Source organism: Aquila chrysaetos, chromosome 1, assembly GCF_900496995.4.
Source record: "Aquila chrysaetos chrysaetos chromosome 1, bAquChr1.4, whole genome shotgun sequence".
Lineage (NCBI taxonomy): Eukaryota > Metazoa > Chordata > Aves > Accipitriformes > Accipitridae > Aquila > Aquila chrysaetos.
Genome location: NC_044004.1, coordinates 64259106 through 64276106, shown reverse-complemented (window position 1 = coordinate 64276106; position 17001 = coordinate 64259106). Strand labels below are relative to the sequence as shown.

The following is a 17001-nucleotide window of genomic DNA, read 5'->3' as shown; positions in this document are numbered from 1 at the left end:
GGCCATCATGGAAGACAAGAATTTAAATGAAAATTCAAGAATGTGCAAGTACTAAAGAGAAGAAAATGAAGGTACCAACAGAATCATAGAAAAGCTGGAAATGGTGGGGAGGAGAGGGGAGGGGAGGGGAGGATGGTGTGCTCTTACTGCCAATGCAGTGCATACTTAAGCAGTCAGTTGTTTCCAGAGGAGTAAATATCAGAATAAATTTAGGAATGGTGTGTTCTAAATTGTTATGAATCTATGGGAGCCTTAGCAGTAACAATGACAGTCTCTGAACCAGATTGTAAGAGATGAAAGGAGGGAAGAGAACTGCTCCTTTATCCTGTTATGCTACACTAAATCTTTTAGAAAGACAAGAAAACAGCTAAAAAGAAAATGTTTTTAGAAGTGCTAAGCCACTGAATCAAGAAGGCAAATTTCTAGCTCTGTTTCTATCACATGATCAGCATTACACTTGGATTACTTAAGCTGCAATATTTGTTTTTGTTCTGAAAGGCAAAGTCTGTGCTGCACTTAGCTAATCAACTGGCTCTTCTTGCTTCAATCCTCAGTGCTGTCACAATTCTGTCTCTGAAAGCCATGTGGCGGACTGCAGTACAAGGATCATACCAAGGAGAAAACAGGTAATTACAAATAGAACACTCCTAAACCAAACAATTATTTAAACTGCCCAGGTACATGTGATAAAATGTTAATAGAGTTCCCTTACTCTGGAAAAACACTGCTAGCTGAAGATTTCAGCTCCTTATGGTGACTCAGGCAGCCTTTCTGGTTCACAAGACAGCGTCTAATGTGCAATGCTGGACATGATGGATGAGAAACCAAGTCTGATGACTCTCAGGCCTACTCAAATGCGCCATGAATTCTTAACAAAACAATAAAGCTCCCCACAAATCTGAGGCACTTAAGCTGCTGGCTGAAGTCCACATAGATTCTGTCTACCACTATGTTAAAACAGACACTCAGATTGTGTCTACACTGCAAAGTAAAAGAGGGTCTAAGGTATGTTTGAGGATACCAGTCTGATACCTCTGTCCACAAGATCAGCTCTGACCACAGATATTTCTGGCTCTTGCAGAGGCTAGAAGTATAATTGGATTCAAAGAGGAACAAGTAAAATTAGGATCCTACACCATGACTGTCAGAATCTGGAGGGCAGGAGGAAGCTCCTAAGAGGATAATTGCACCGTACAAAACATTTCATTATATTTCACACCAGACTAAGTTGAAACTAGGCTGACAAACTTTGTACACAGCTCAGAATCCGTGTCCACACTGCATTTGGGAGAGCTGAGCTGGGGCCACCTGCTCCTTCCCAAGCCATCCATGCTATAGGAATAAGAATCTGAACACACATGAAAGCATCCAGCCTTCTGCTCGTCAGTGCTCGAGAGCATAGCTTCTGCTGCAAGCACTAGGCAAACCTAGACCTGAGAAGAGGCTTAGGTTCTGCTTAGCTGGCAGTAAAGATAAATCCCAAAGAGACTATAAGAGTCTCCTCAACTGAAATACAGAGGCTACCCACCACTCTTCATCTGAAGTCTGTGGGACACAGATGATTCTTGGTTAAAGTTACACACAAACTCAACCAGCATCTAACTACCACAGTGACAAAGCCTATATAAAAAAGATGGATACATTAATCTTGATTTATCATGAGGAGAGGATATCGTTGTCATAAAAGTAATATCCTTGTAACACAAGTGTCGTGGTTTCAGCCCAGCCAGTAAAAAAGCACCACGCAGCCGCTCGCTCACTTCCCTCCCCTCCCCGCCCCCCAGCCACAGTGGGATGAGGTGAAAATATAAAGGCAGGCTTGTGGGTCGAGACAAGGACAGGGAGGGATCACTCCCCACTTATGGTCACGGGCAAAAGACAGGCTCAACTTGGGGAAGAAACAAAATCCATTTAATTTACTACCAATCAAATCAAAACAAGGATATTAGGAAGTAAAACCAAACCTTAGAACACCTTCCCCCCACCCGTCCCTCCTTCCCGGCTCAACCCCACTCCCGGTTCTCTCCGCCTCCTCCCCCCGGCGGCGCAGGGGAACAGGGGATGGGGGTTGGGGTCAGCTCCCCACACCTTGTCTCTGCCGCTCCTTCCTCCTCAGGGGGAGGACTCCTCACTCCTCCCCTGCTCCACCGTGGGGTCCCTCCCACGGGAGACAGTCCTTCATGAACTTCTCCAAGGTGAGTCCTTCCCACAGGCTGCAGTTCCTCACAAACTTCCCCGGTGTAGGTCCTTTCCGCGGGCCGATCTTCAGTCACAGGCTGCTCAGCACAGGCTTTCCCATGGAGTCACGGCCATTTTCGGGGCACCTGCTCCCCCGCTCACCTCCGTGGGCTGGGGGGGGACAGCCTGCCGTCTCACCACGGGCTGCAGGGGCATCCACCTCCTCCGGCGCACCTCCTCCTCCTCCTTCTTTACTGACCTCGGTATCTGCAGAGGGGTTCCTCTCACATTCCAATCCCCCTACTCACTGCAGGTTTCTCTTCTTAAATCTGTTCTCCCAGAGACGCTACCACTGTCGCTGATGGGGTCGGCCTTGGTCAGAGGCAGGTCCGACTTGGAGCCAGGGAAGCTTCTAGCAGCTTCTCACAGGAGCCACCCCTGCGACCCCTCCCCTGCTACCAAAAAACCCACCACACAAACCCATAACACACAAGCATATAATCCCCCTGAAACGAGCTCACCTGGAATCCTTTCGTACTCTTGCTTTTTCAAAGGAAAACATAGCTTGCCTGTTCAAACCATACAGCCATGTTGTCGGCTCTGCAGATACACCTTCCTTTGCTCCTCTCCTCCTATCGGCAGAGACTTGAATCCTTGAAGCCACTTTAAATGGAGAAGGCTGAAGAGAGTGCTCTCCTTGAGTGCTAACAACATCCTGCAGCTTGTTCAACTGTATACACTTGCTCTGAAGTTCCTTGGTGAGTTCTTCTATGACCTTAGTCTGCACAGCCAGCTGTTCCTGAAGCTCAACAACACGACTTTGACCCTCTTGCAACTTTTGATTTTTTCTCTTCAGCTCCTTTTCCAGTTCAAGCACCCTGCTGCAAAGAACATCATCTTGCCCATTGATCACATTGATGCCTGGACCTGGGTCCTTCAAAAACTTATGGTTGCTAGCACAGCCAATAGAGAGGTTTGCTACGTGTCTATCTGGCCGCCTCAGATGCTTTGGTTTCACTGATCCATTCCCCATTTTGTCCAGATACCTAGGTGAGAAAATAAATTTGCAGTTTTATTTCATTCCCCAACAGGAAGAAAAAAAAAATTCAATGGAACGGTAAGTAATGAATTTAGTAATTAATGGGCAGCTGAATTTCAGATATACAACTATAGTAAACATAGTCAATTGCTTTCATCCTTTCCAGTCCTGAAAGTCAGAGGAGTAAAGGGGTAGGTAGGTTGGTGGATAGAAAGGGGATAGTAAAGGGGTAGGTAGGTAGAAGAGGTAGGTAGGTTGGTGGATACAAAGCAAAATGTCTGATGCCTACCACTTCTTTTTTGTGAGTTGAGAAGAGATGTGTAAGCTCCTATCAGCCTAACAAAGACAAAACAAACAGCAGGAAGGAGAAAAGCTTGGTGCTCTACTGCTGAAGCAAGAAAATTGTTAGAAGCAAAAAAAAAGTTGGGTCACTTCCCTGTTGAGGAATAATTATTGAGTACACAGACTAAATGAACCAGTGGGTGCATATCTGCCTGGCATAAAGGATGTTAAGCATATGTGTTAATAATAATAAAAAAAAAAAAACTTTAAGGGTTATGACCGTAAAAGAACAGTCATACTGATCAGAACAGGGGTCTGGCTAGCTTGTAAACTGTCTCCAACCATGGCCATAAGGAGATGCCCAGGAAAGGGTATGAACAGGATGAACATATGGGCTGCTTGACTGAAATACTGTCTGAAATTTCGTATTTCCTGAGCCTGATATGCTTTTTTAATCCTAAGTGGGTCTCTAATCCTAGTACTTGTCTCATCCCTTCTAACCCCTGTAAGCTTCATATCTGCAGACCCTGGCAGGACCCTAACAAGGAGTTGCACGGGTCTCCTTCTTGCATGAAGAACTACCTCTTTTGTTTGTTTCTTCCAGTACAAAACCAGGGATATCAAAGTTAGGAAAAGCCAGTTTCAGAAAGACTTATCTCTATTAACCTTTTCTATGCTGTTTTTTAAATTTCCATCCTACCTCTCTGCCTGAACGTAAGCCTGAATTATTTCCCAGAATGACAACTGCTAGCTTACTCAGTCCTTTCTCATACAGGCATCACTCCAAAAGTTTGACCAACCTTGCTATCTTTTGCTGATGACAAATTCAGGGCAGTACAGAGTTAGACCTGATTTATTCCTACCAAGAGCAGGCACCTGGCGCTGTTTCTGGAGCTCTCTTAATCGTTTAAAACTGGCTCATGTTTATTTGTTAGTGTAACAGCAGCTACTGCTGTCAATTACCTTTTATGGTGAATTATCCCTTTCCATTGTCTAATCATGAAAAGTGACCAGGAAAAAAAAAAAAGAGCTTGGACTCCTGTCAGAACACCCATGCTCCAAGCACTTGCTGCAACTAGCAGCCTTCAGTAGATTTGCAGTGACCCACCTTCTTCCCTGGACACTGTCTTTGGCATATTGTATTGTATCATTTTAAGAGGAGCGAGGAAGAAGTGCCTGCTGCTTAGGTCACACTGTATTAAATGCACAAGTTGAGGGGGGAAAAACTAACATGTTGCTTTTGGGAGTCTAGCGTTCAACAATCACTAACCCAGTGTACCCCAGAACTAGTCTTGGGGAGCAGTGCCTGCCTATAAATCCCATCTGTGAGCCACAACAGTGCCAGGTTACGGTTTGGCTTAGTTCAAGCCCAAGGAGGCCTCCACCACAAGAGAAGGAATGACCTTAGGGCTGTGTTGTCTGGGCCTTAGCACCACATAGAGCTTTTCCCAAAACCCTTGCTCAGGCTCTTCATGAATCTTGTTCAATTGTAACCTGCTATTGCAGAAGACGACAGCACAGGAAGTACCTGCCTCAGATGAAACAGAAAATTGTTTCCTTGGACTCTGATTTTTGCCTCATCAATAAGCTGTTTTAATAAGCTATATAAAAGTATTGGTGCACTAACCAGGCAATCATGCTGCTATTGTGATCAGTCATCAGTAGGCCCAAAGCAGCTGTTGGTCTGCCTCATGAATGAAGTACAACTTTTTCAGGTTGAATCCCAAGTGATGTAGCTTAAGCTAATCTCTTTTACCATTTCATTGGAACCAGGTAAGAACATGCCCCTGACAAGGTACACTGATCAGACAACAATAAATAAATTGGGAAGCTTCAGCAATTTGCTTTTACTGGCTAGGATAACCATACTTTTAACAGACTCACAATTCTGTTCTGGTTTGCACCCTTCAGTGGGTTAGAATTTAAATACTTGACAAGGTAGCTGACATTGCAAATCTAGTTTTCCTTAAAACGGTCTTGCTTATTGTGACTTTGCATAATATTTTTCTTTTGCCCCAATTTCCTGGATGCATTTTGACAGCTGGTGCTTCAGCTTGACAACAGGGTAGTATGTCAGAAATAAAGGTAAATCTGTACTGCACAGGAGTATTTAAAGAAATTGCACATCAAGGTACCAAATCAAATAACTCTGAAGAAGTACCTATGTGTCACTGCATATGGCTTAACCAAAGATCTTAGCTCAGCATGCAACCATATTTAAAAAAAACCCCAAGCAACAAACCAACAACCAACCCCAAACAACAAACCAACAACCAACCCACAACCAACCCACAACCAACTGCAAACAACAAACCAACAACCAACCTAAACTAAACGTTACAACATCTAGAGTAAAAATGGAGATTACAGGAAATATCACACACAATATGGGGGCAGCCTCTGCTACTAAATGCAGTGGCAGTCACCACATTTCAAAAAAAAGGGTATCACAGACATTTTACAATGACCTTTACAAAAGGATAGGGTGACTGCCCCAAGGCACAGAAAAACCTATTTAGATTGCATCCAGAAAAGGAACAGGTTTACAGTATGAAGAGATGAAAACTGGAGTGAAATTGGAGTGAAAACATTAGGAACGTCTGTCTTCCTGTTGTATATGCACAATTAATTGTCAGTGCACAATGGAACAAGCAGTCAGATCTGACAGATCCCTGTTTCCACACAGTGCCCATTATTGGCAACTGGTACAGGAAACTCACGGCCCAGTATGTAGCAGGACTCAAGAAAAGACTGATAGGTAATTCAGCATTACAGTAGTTAATTCTAACAGAATACTTAAAACCTTATGCCTCCAAGGTTTGGCCAATCTTCACCCATAAGTAATAAGACAAAAAGCAAAAACAGAGCATGCTCTGTGTTTACTACAGGGCACCTCACATGCTTTTTCGAGGGGTCTGCCACTAGCAGAGACGTAGCCAGGAACCGGGCGGACCCAAAACCCACCCAGGAGAGAAGAGGATGCCCGGGCTCCCCACCCGGCGCGGGCTGCTCAAGGGATTCAGCGCAAGTCGGCGCCGAGTGCCCGGGCTGCGCTCCCCAGAAACCGGGTCCACCTCAGGGCCGCGGGGTGCCGGTGCTGCCGGGCCAGCACCACCGCCGACGCGCCTGCCCCGCCGGAGCCCGGCGTCACCCCGGGGAGGCCGCAGCTCCTCCAGGCACCCCACCCGCCGCGGCGCGGTCCCGGCCTCCCCAGGTCCCCGCACGCACCCACCGGCAGGGCCCGGTGCCTCCTCCTCGGTCCCGGTCCCGGTCCCGCGGGGCTGCCCTCACCTGCACGCTCGGCTGGGCCCGGGGCCCCGAGACAGGACGGGGCCGGGCGGCGGCAGAGACGGACTGATGCTCCCGCGCTCACCGTGGAGCTGGGGCGGGCGGAGACGCCGCTGCCCGCCTCGCTCGCTGCCCGTCGCGGGCAGCCAGGAGGTGAGGCGAGGGCGGGAGCGGCAGCGGGCGGCCGCCCGCCCGTCCCTCCCTCCCTCCCTCGGCGGAGCGGGGGCTGCGGGGCCGTGCGGAGGCTGAGGGGGCGCTGGGCTGTCCCCCGCCCGGGGAAAGGCAGGAGCTTGCAGGGCGTAGGGAGCCTCCGGTGCGATGTCCAGGCTCGGCAGGGAGGCGGATGCCCCGTCCCAGGCGGGCAGGGTCAGGAGCAGCAGGGACAAGCCGGGCTGCTCAGACCATTCCACTTCGCAGAGAGGTAAATGCAGGGCCCAGCTCGGGCCATGCTGACAAGTGCTTGTCCTGCTTGCTTTCCCCTGCCCTTTAGAGAGGTCCTGATGTGATTATCGGGCACACAGGCTGAGCTGCAGCAGAGAGCCTGCAGCCCTTGTTCTCCGAAACTGACCCCCAGGCACCACTGCACAGCACTCCTGCAAGGCATCTTCTCGCGTCCCAAGGTCTGTCCTCACTCAGGCTCGAGCACCATGGCTTGCCCCAGAAGAGAGCGTTGCCTTTGTGTTCAACACTGACTCTCAGTAGAGTATGGGTTTCACAAGGGCCATTCTCTCCTGGTGCGTATCTTTATGGTGATTCAAAACAGCTGTCTTCAAATCAAGGATTGTTAGACCCAAACAGCCTGCCAGACCATGAGTGAAAGGATTTTACAACAGCCAAAAAGCTGCGTGCACAACTCTCCTACTGATGCTGTCAAGCAGACTTGGTCTAAGCCTGTAGCCTCTAGGACACCGGCTCTCCAATATTGTCCTCTGCACTTACCCTCTCCTTTTGAGACTGTCTTCACATTAACCCCAAATTCTTTCTTGTCCCATTCACAAACTTAAAATTACTGATCAAAAGTGCCAGCACTGGAGGAGAAATACCAAATGCGATCTCTAAGTCTTTGCTGGTATCCCTCCCATGTGCAATTCCTGGCAGCCCCACTAGTGAAAAATGTTTACAAATGCATGTCTATTAAATACTCCAGGCAACTCCATCACATGCACCGATTCCAGTCTGCCTACCTATAAATCCTCCTTCGGCTTCAACAGGCGTCAGTGTTCAGCATGGCTTCCACAATTGCTGCCCACGGCTGGGATGAAGCAGCTCACAAACTCTAACAGGACCAGCCTGAGAATGGCTGTGCATTCTTTTACTTACCATGGAGTTCTCAATTACAAAAGACAAAATTATAAATAAATGTTGGCCACATACATTTCAAAGACTACTCAATACCTCAAAAAAACAAATGTTACAGTGATCAGAGAAGCATGTGATGAGAAAACATGTCCCAGCAACTGCTTAGGCCTCTGAAAGTGAGCTGCTCTGGGAAGCAGCAATTCAGTCAGATTCCCTGGAGCATGAGGCAGTTTGTCAGCACCCTCTTTTCCTGTTGCAAAGCTACGTAAGAAATGCAGTCAGGAGTCTGGAGGCTGCTCCCTAATTACACTACGCCAGGGCTGTCCGGGGTCTTGCTTTTTGTTGGTAAAGTCAAAAAAGGTAAAAGGTACCCCCAGTTTGCCTACCAGGAGACTTCAGAAATTGTTTTCTTGCCAGCAGCCTGATAATCAGAAAGTACAGAGCTACGGTGGATATATCCTCTCATTTAAACTCCTGGATAATAAGCATTACAGCTGAGCTATTGTTGATGCAGGTTTAAGGACAAGGCCCATTTCCACTGCAGTCAAAGGGTAAATTTTCATTTAACTTGTTACAGATTTTTTGTTACTGTTCACGGCATGTAAGTTACATTGTTAGAAAACTGTTCCATTTTCAAAAACCCACTGGAGATACTACTACAGATTCTAACAGCAGTCTGGAACTTAAAAGATATGAGCGGTTCACACATTAAGGATGTTAGCAACTAAGATTTCTAATAAGGAAAACCTGGATAACAAAGCACGACTGAAAGAATTAAACTGAGATTTTGTGGAAAAAACAAACAAACAACGATGTAATACTCAGCACTCTATCCTCTGCTTTCATCTCAAATGCACAAAGAAACAGCCCTGCACTAAGATTTTTAAAAGTGAGCAGCAAAAATTGAGCTTTTAATAAATTGAGACCTATGTCATGTATCAGCTGCAGTGACAGCCTCAGAGCAATCCCGAACACAATTCTGCACATGCTGCAGCTGGGGTGCTGGGCACAGGCACATTGATTTCACAGTGTCGCATGGTTCCAACATCATGGCAAAGCCTACCCGAGGCAAAACATACTGAGGGCAGGACTGTGAAAGAAACTGTCTTGGGGCTGTGTCAGGCCAGGAGGTAGGAATGTTTACTGTTTGCACAGCACATAAGCTTTTGTAGGAATCTGACCAGGAACACGTTTGTGCACAGCTACTACATGCCTCATTATCAGCAGGCTCAGTCAAGATGAAGGCCCTCCTATGCTTATTGCCGCACAGGCATAGAATAAACAACAGTTCCTATTTTAAGAGTTTACAATTACAATAGACAAGGTGACCAAGGAGGATGGAAGGACAGTCCCATACAGAGAAAGAAGTTGCCCAAGATCACACAGAAATGACTTGCAGATATCTGAATGGAACTTGGTGTTGGGGCTCTGAGGGCACTAATAAGGCTTAATGGCCCAATCAACCCCACCTGGTGCCTCCACCTACACCCATGGGCCCAGGAGATCTTTTTAAGCTCAGCCTGGAGGTTTTAGTTCTCATCTCATGTACGGTGGTAGAGTAGTAGTCATCTCCAGCTTAGCTACAACTGTAATGAATTTCTAAGGTCCTTGATCCAGATTTCAGCCTGGCTTGATCTTGGTCCTTACTATCTGAGTAGAAACATGCCTGGCAACACTGTACTTGATCTTAACCCTAACCTGTGGACTGAGTTCCTGGCTTGACCTTGGATCTGCCTCATCACTATGATGTTGCCTTATGATCTTGACTCTTGGTTGGACTGGCCATGATCTCTGCCTCTGCTATCTCACTCAGGTACTGTGGGAGTAGGCCCTGGTCAGCAAGGCCCTTGCCTTGCTAGCTGTGTGATTTCTGTGCTTCTTTCACCCTCCTGGTTCACCTTTCTTTAACAGCCTTTCTTTTGTTGTTCCCTAGCACATCAAACTACATTACACTATAGTCTTGTGTTTTATGCATAACTGCAGTCACCTGTAGAAGCCAGGAATCAGTTATCTAAGAGCAACTTTGTCACAGCTGTCTGCTAATATTTCCATGTCATATTGGAAGGATTTTGCTACCAGCCTGAGAACCTATAAGGTAAGAAGATCTTAGGAGGACAAAGATGGGGGCATGGGTGGTTCAGAGACCTAATATGGTAAAGAAATACTTCAGAGATCACAGAACCAGTAATGCTCCCAGAAATCCCAAGCTGCCCTATTCCTTAGATATATTACAGAGACTTTTTTTTTTCGCAGAACATGTTTCAGGGTAGTGATATGTCTGGGTTACAGTTAGGGAAGCTTTGGTCAACCTAGACTAGAACTTCATTTGTTAGCAGTTATAGTTTAAAAACTTGGAAAACTTGCTACTTGTTTCAGTTTTATTGTGAGTTGGTTTGTATTTGGGTGTTTTTTCCCTTTGAGCAGGTTAATATGAGTGCACTACAGCCCAGGATTTGTGGTTAGACGCTGTATTGTGGCATTACCTGCTTATAGGTGACTCGCCCCCACTGAAAGTCACCAAGAAACATATGGCTTTCTATGCTAGAACAGATGGAAACTGATGAAAATCTAGAGCTAGAAATCTGCACCCCAGGCTGTTGGGTTCAGCAGTGACAAGGTTCTGGGCCAGCATGAAGCTACAGAAACTGAACAGAGGCTTTTGCAGATAAAGTTACTGGAAGCTGGTATACCAGGAGGGGGGTCCTTTTAGGAAAACTGTAACTGCATGGCTCAAAGATGTTTTCATGGAGAATGAAGAAATAAGATTTTGCCTAACAGGGATTTCTTTTCTTCTGTACAGGAATGTCAAGCCACCTCACTAATTTAGATGTACTAGAGCATTATATATCATCTTCAACTTTGATGTGCTGACTAGCTCTGCAACCTGCAGTGAGTAAGAGAGCTCATCCTGGGTCCAAATAAATGTCTTATGTCTGACTTAAGAGGCTCTGATTTCTTAAAAGGCAAGGCAGAATTTAGGCAGAGGGCTGCACCCTATGGAAAGGGGCTCCTGGCTAACTGTGACAGCAGTGATGCACAGGCATCAGCTAGGAGACCTGGTGAAAGAAGCTGAGAAGGTAAAGGGAATGGCTACCATGGGAAGTGTGTGTGCATGGGGGTAAACAGAAAAAAGAAAGAGATTTATGACCAGATCCACAGGTGTCGGTGGGTCTTTGTAATGAAGGAGGTTGTGGTCTAGCAGCCTCATGGAGGACCTAAAGAGAGGACTCTGAGAGCATGTACATAGCAAAGGCCTCCACTCTTCCTGACTGCTCTGGGCATTCACAGAGCTCCTCTAAGCTGCCTAAACAGCCTTGAAGCTTCTGCAGAGGAATGTGCCAGCAGACAGCCTGGAGAAGCAGAAGGTGCAGGAGGGATGCACCAGCAGACAGAGGCAAGAAGTGTTCCTGTGCCCCCTTGCAATAGAAGGGAGAAGGAGCTGAAATGACTCTGAAGCAACTCAGCTCTCACTTTCTGTTCTTTCCTGGACAGCATGTACTGAAAGAAAAAACTGTACAATCATATTACACAAGCCCTATAGTCTCCAACTCCCACTGTCCTATCTGCAAACTGCAGGGGCAGCAATAAACCTACAAAGCACAACAGCAGTGTCCCGTTGTTAATCCTTTCCATTTGTATTGCTGTCTCTTAACAAGAAAGGGATGAGATATTTATGGCCATGAAGTATTGAGGAGCAGGAACTTGAAAAGATGGGGCTTTAGATCATGCCTTGCTGTGTTACCATAAAAAGCTGGTCGAAGAAGCTCTAAGACTCAATTTTGGAGTTTTAGAAAGCAGGCAATCTTCATTGCAGCGCCGGATGCATGGGGGAATAGTTCTTTCTAATGTGCATACTGTTGCCTACAGCAAGCAAAGCTTGTACTGTTCCAATATATACATATTCATTGTATTTCCCAGAACTGTCGTACATATTCATGTTATTTCTCAGAAATAATTTACATAGTGTCCACACTTTTGGGCATGCACTATTAAATGGACCGGTGGTCTTTTGAGGTCTTCAAAACGCTCTGGTGGTCATTATCTTGGTGTCCACTAATTGAACTCTCCCTTAAGGCATGTGTAGTGCGGGTCATCTCAGGTGGTTCATCTCTGCTTCCTAGTTAGCTGGTCCTGGCAAGTTTTAATCACAAAGCTCAGCAGAACTTAAGGCTTCTTATCTATTTGTGCATACGGTTAGCAAACCTCAAGGTTTTCTCACGTACCAAAAGTTTCAAAGTCACTCAAGCAAGCACAAATTAAGTGCTACAAAATACGATGGAGTCTTTCAACTCCAGCCTCTATTCAAGGCATCAGCTGCTGCAGAGTTCATGTTTTGAAGTAGAACAAAACTGATGGTATTAAACGTTTTGTTGGTTTTTTTTGTTTTTTTTGTTGTTGTAGATAGGAATCAAACAGGTAGGGATTACAAAATAACAATGCTTCTGTTTCTTTCATGCTTTGGGAAATATTTCTGTATTCTAAGAATTTTGCTCTTAATTCTGTGGCTAGCCTGTTGAATCAGTAATCTGGAAGATGTACTTCTACCTGAAACATGACACACTTACTTGCCCACTGTAATCCCAGAAAGAGTGTTTTGTTTAGGGTTTGTCCCTTCTCCCCCCCCACAAAAGGTTTTTTGTAGCGGTGGTGATATTTTTGTGGTTTTGGCTCATCTAGCACCTCAGGGAACTAACCATCTTTGGAGCAGACCCTTAATTAAAAAAACAAAACCAAAATATTGTTTGAAATCTAAAGCACATAAATCATCTAAGCCCTACTGCTGTCAAGGAATTAAAAAAAAAGTAAGTATGATTGTAAGGGTTAAACTTACATGTACTGCATCATTTCATCAACCAGACAGGGGCTGTCTGGCTTTAATGGTCTGTCTCATTTCCTTAGGCATAAAAACTTTGTCAAGTGAAACCGTCAAATGAAGCTTAAGCTTTCCTGAGGTCATACCACACTCAAAAGTCCATTTTCCTCCTCTGTCAAAGTTTGCTTTCGAAACAGAACTACTTGTCAGAGACCTGAGATCAGAATCACAGACAGCACAGCTGTTCTCTCTCTTGGCTAAAAATAAAGGCAAACAAAAATCATGTCCCCCACCTTTGAAATAATAAAAGGTCTGGTACCTGACATGAATAGGGAGTGCAGCCACACTAATTATCAGCAGCTTCAGGATATACTTTAACCTCTCTTATTCATCTCTATGCTTTTGAAAACAGCAAATAGCTCAAACGGGCAATGACAGGAATTGTAGTAAATAAAAATTCTAAGTTTTTATTTAGAAGCCCCAGTGCTGACTTTGAGCAAGGTTCCTACAAGCAGACACCACTCTGCACCAGTGATTTATGCTCCAAGACACTGTCCCACACGCACCTGGGAGCCCTCAAGCTTCCAGGCTCCCGAGGGTGTGTGCTGTGCCCAGAGGGGCTGGCCATACTGCAGCTGCTTCACCAAAATCCATGGGCTGAAAGAGGGAGATGCATCATGAGCAGCAAGAAAGCAAGTGGGAGGGAGACAACCTAATGTATGGGTGCTTTCTCCACTTCAGCCATGTTAAGCAAACATCCTTCACTCAAATTCAGCCAAATGGGGCAAAAAAAATACATTAATTCTGTTACAGGGATGACTCTAAGCTGGAAGACATAGGCAAGGCTGGAGTCCTGAAAAGGCAATTGACACTAATTATTAATCTGTCTTATAATAGTCTCCCACAAGCCCTAGAGTATTTACAGCCTCACTTCTGCTCAGACCTTTGTAAATATGCCCAAAGTTTTATCTGTGTACAAAAATTCAAGAGAGACACTTTTCCCCAAGGACCCTGAAGTCTATGCGGTCAGGACACATCAGCGCTGGTGGGGACAAAGGGAAGGGCAGAAAAATAGAGTCCTTTGGCCATGGCCATCCAGCAGATTAGCGACAGTCCAGGTGTAGCCCCCGCAGCTTGACTGCCAGGGCCCCCTCACAGTCCCAGTACCGCACGTGCCATGTCCCACCCCTCTCCTTGGCAAGAGATGGTGCTGCAGTCCTGGCTTGAGGCCAGGCTCATGGCAGCAGTTGTTCAGCGCACAGCAAGTACCGAGAGAGATCCTGCTTTTCTTTCCATCACTGTTTGCCAGAAAAGTCCTCCTCTCTTGCCTTGTAGGAAAGGCAGCTTCTCATGGCCCTAAAAAGATCACCAGGCAAAGTTTACCACATTTTACTGCCTCTCGTTATAATTAATCAACAGACTGAATGATGCTAGCGCATCTTGAGCAGTCTCCTTCTACAGATATGATAATAAAGTTTACGGCATATGAAAGAGGGACTGTACAAGGGAAATGGCATTGCTGCTTAATTCCCAAACAGAAACCAGTCATTCAATTACACAAAATAATGGATATTTATGTGCCATCTTTTCCCCAAATAATAAATAAGCATTTGAACACTGCCTTATTCAGTGTCAGTTCACTCACCAGGCTAGCTTTTACTTGGCCATAACTTCCTCTAGCCAAGAATACTCTAGCCCTTGGAAATGAAAGCACAGCAAAGGTATGTCTGGCAGCAGTTTGACAGGATTTCTGCACGGGAAAATTCTTGCCCCAAACCCTCAGGTTCCACCACTCTCACTCAGTTTGACCAATGTAGGATGAATAGTGTAAGCTGGGGCAGTGCAAGATCCAGGAAAGAAGTGAACTGCAACAGAGCTCCACCTGACACAGATCATTTTGTCATCTTTGCTGGCTCTTCTGCTTTTCTCATTGCATTGAGAGCCAGCACCAAACTCCTGAACTGCTCCTTGCCCATCTTTGTGGGACATCATTGAGCATCAGCCCAAAGTCAGCCGCTATCCCCTCAGGTATGGGCTACGAATGGAGGCAGCCTGAACAAAGCAATAGAGGGCACCTAAAGGGCCTGTGCTGGTATGCTAAAGAGCTTCTGCCTGGGCCATATGCAATCATTCAGGCTGAAAATAGTGCTATTAGTTGTCAGGAATAGCACCACCTGCTTTGAGAGAGAGAGAGAGAGAGAGAGAGAGAGAGAGAGTGAAAGGGCCGGCCTTCTACACACTGAGTCTAGATCTAGATCAGTTCCCACTTGCTGTCCTCCCCCACCACAGATGAAGAAGATCTCAAAAGCAAAAACGAATACAAGTTGTGTATATTCATGGCAGCAAGACTCAGGCGAACTCAAAAGGCTTTTAATGGAAAGAGATACAGTAGCTATTCTACTCTGGTATTAGGATGCAATCAAGATTTAGCACACATAAAAAGGCACGCCTTTTTTCTAGTTCAGCTATCACATTCCGAAGCATCCTGCTTTTGTTGTTACTTTTTGCATGCATACCTTTCCTAGTTTTGACCTGGATCTCATTTTTACATCACATCAAGTTCTCACCTGGGATACTCTGTCAAGTCATGCATTTGAGACAAATGGCTAAGTTAAAAAGTAACAAAAACCCACAAAAGAGCCATGGACCTCAACTGCCTGTGCAGTGTTAAGGCAAGCTGAAGAAAGGCTCCAAGTTCTCATAGCTGCATAGGCAAGCTGATCATCTAGCTGGGATCAGGAGGCTTGGTGCTACTGCCCTGTGCTCTTTAGCTCACTGGGCAAGTTTCAGGTTCCTGTAAAACATCTATCATCAACAGGGACTCTGAACTAAAAATTCTCCTGTGGTGCTATGGACAGATGGCATTTTCTATGTTCTGAATGTCCTTCAAGAGGCCAAAATTACTAATTTCTATCCCTGGCCAGCCTTTCAAAATTGAAATTTCAATATTGAAAATATTGTAATACCAGTTTTACAATACTTCAAAACTGTATTGTATTTGGCACTGGAAGTAAAAACAAAATGATAAACAGAAGATTAGCATTATGGAATAAATATTGTCTTGATGACTTCTACGAGGTCAAGATTTGACCCAGCACCCAGTCTAAGTCAAAGCTTCCCAGGGAGGTTGTATCTTGCTAATGTTTTTCAGTTATAGATGTATTATAAATTTTAATCAAACCACTACACCAGAAACTCTTTAACGTGGGCCCAGTTACAACCGCCTGTGCCATTTCTCCTATAGCAACCTGGAAGATACAACTTTATAACAATACAACTGTAGCCTGTCTAAATCCACTGTGTGACCTTAACAATAGCAATCTAATAAAAATGCTACAAGAACATGTTCAAGGCAACTAGCTATTAGTTTTGTAACATGGGACATCACTACTCATGACCACTTGCTGTGGCAGAGAACATATATTGATTCTACTAAACCCTCTAAGCAAAATGAGATTGACATCATACAGCAAAGTCACACAGAGGTGGATGTAGAGACAACTGGCTACTTGATTTCTGAATCCTGTGACCATGGTTATGAGGTTTCCTAGGGTCTGAATCAGTGAGATACTTCAGGCTGTATATTATTTTAAGCAAAAGAACTGGCTCACTGAGGCTCCAAATAGGAACAGAGCCAGGAACCACACTACCATACACACTACCATAGAAGCTGTTTGCTCCACATTACTTTCACATTAATACCTTATAAAGACCTTGGGAACAACTACTTCTTTCTTCTCTTCAGTAAGTACACAATGACTATCACTTCTCTATCTCAGAAAATATTCTACAGTACACTCTTTGCTGTTCAAATTCTTCCTTCAGCTTTTCCACGCTCCCTTGAGTGGCACAGTCTCTTTTGTGTTCATGTTTCTAAGAAAATAAATGGAGACAAACTGTAACATGTAATTAGGTGGCTCAGTACAGAGACAATACACCATACATTGCCTGCCCTGAAGCATTTATAAGCAACAGTTAAAAATACACAGTGCCTCAAGAATGCTAGTTTTATTTCCATGTTGTGAGAAGAGCATCCCTGAGATTCGTAGAGGAAGCTGAAGGATAAACTAAAATGAAAAAAAAGTGGGAGGCAGCTGAGCTC

At 45.2% G+C, this 17001-nt stretch overlaps 1 protein-coding gene across 2 annotated transcripts in view; it reads right to left on the bottom strand.

The window, feature by feature from the left end:
* Positions 1–16772, bottom strand: part of PRKG2 (protein kinase cGMP-dependent 2) — a 61297-nt gene extending 44525 nt beyond the window's left edge. Inside the window, exons 1-3 of one of the 2 annotated variants that reach the window (XM_030010729.1) lie at positions 16602–16772; positions 14086–14255; positions 2700–3224 (exon numbers count right to left, since the gene is read on the bottom strand). In XM_030010729.1, coding sequence (XP_029866589.1) covers positions 2700–3224; positions 14086–14138 — 578 coding nt within the window. In that variant the 5' untranslated portion in view covers positions 14139–14255; positions 16602–16772. Of the gene's footprint in view, positions 1–2699; positions 3225–6790; positions 6914–14085; positions 14256–16601 lie in introns of those variants that run through there. The other variant, XM_030010739.1, reaches the window with a different exon arrangement.
* Positions 16773–17001: the final 229 nt, after the last annotated feature.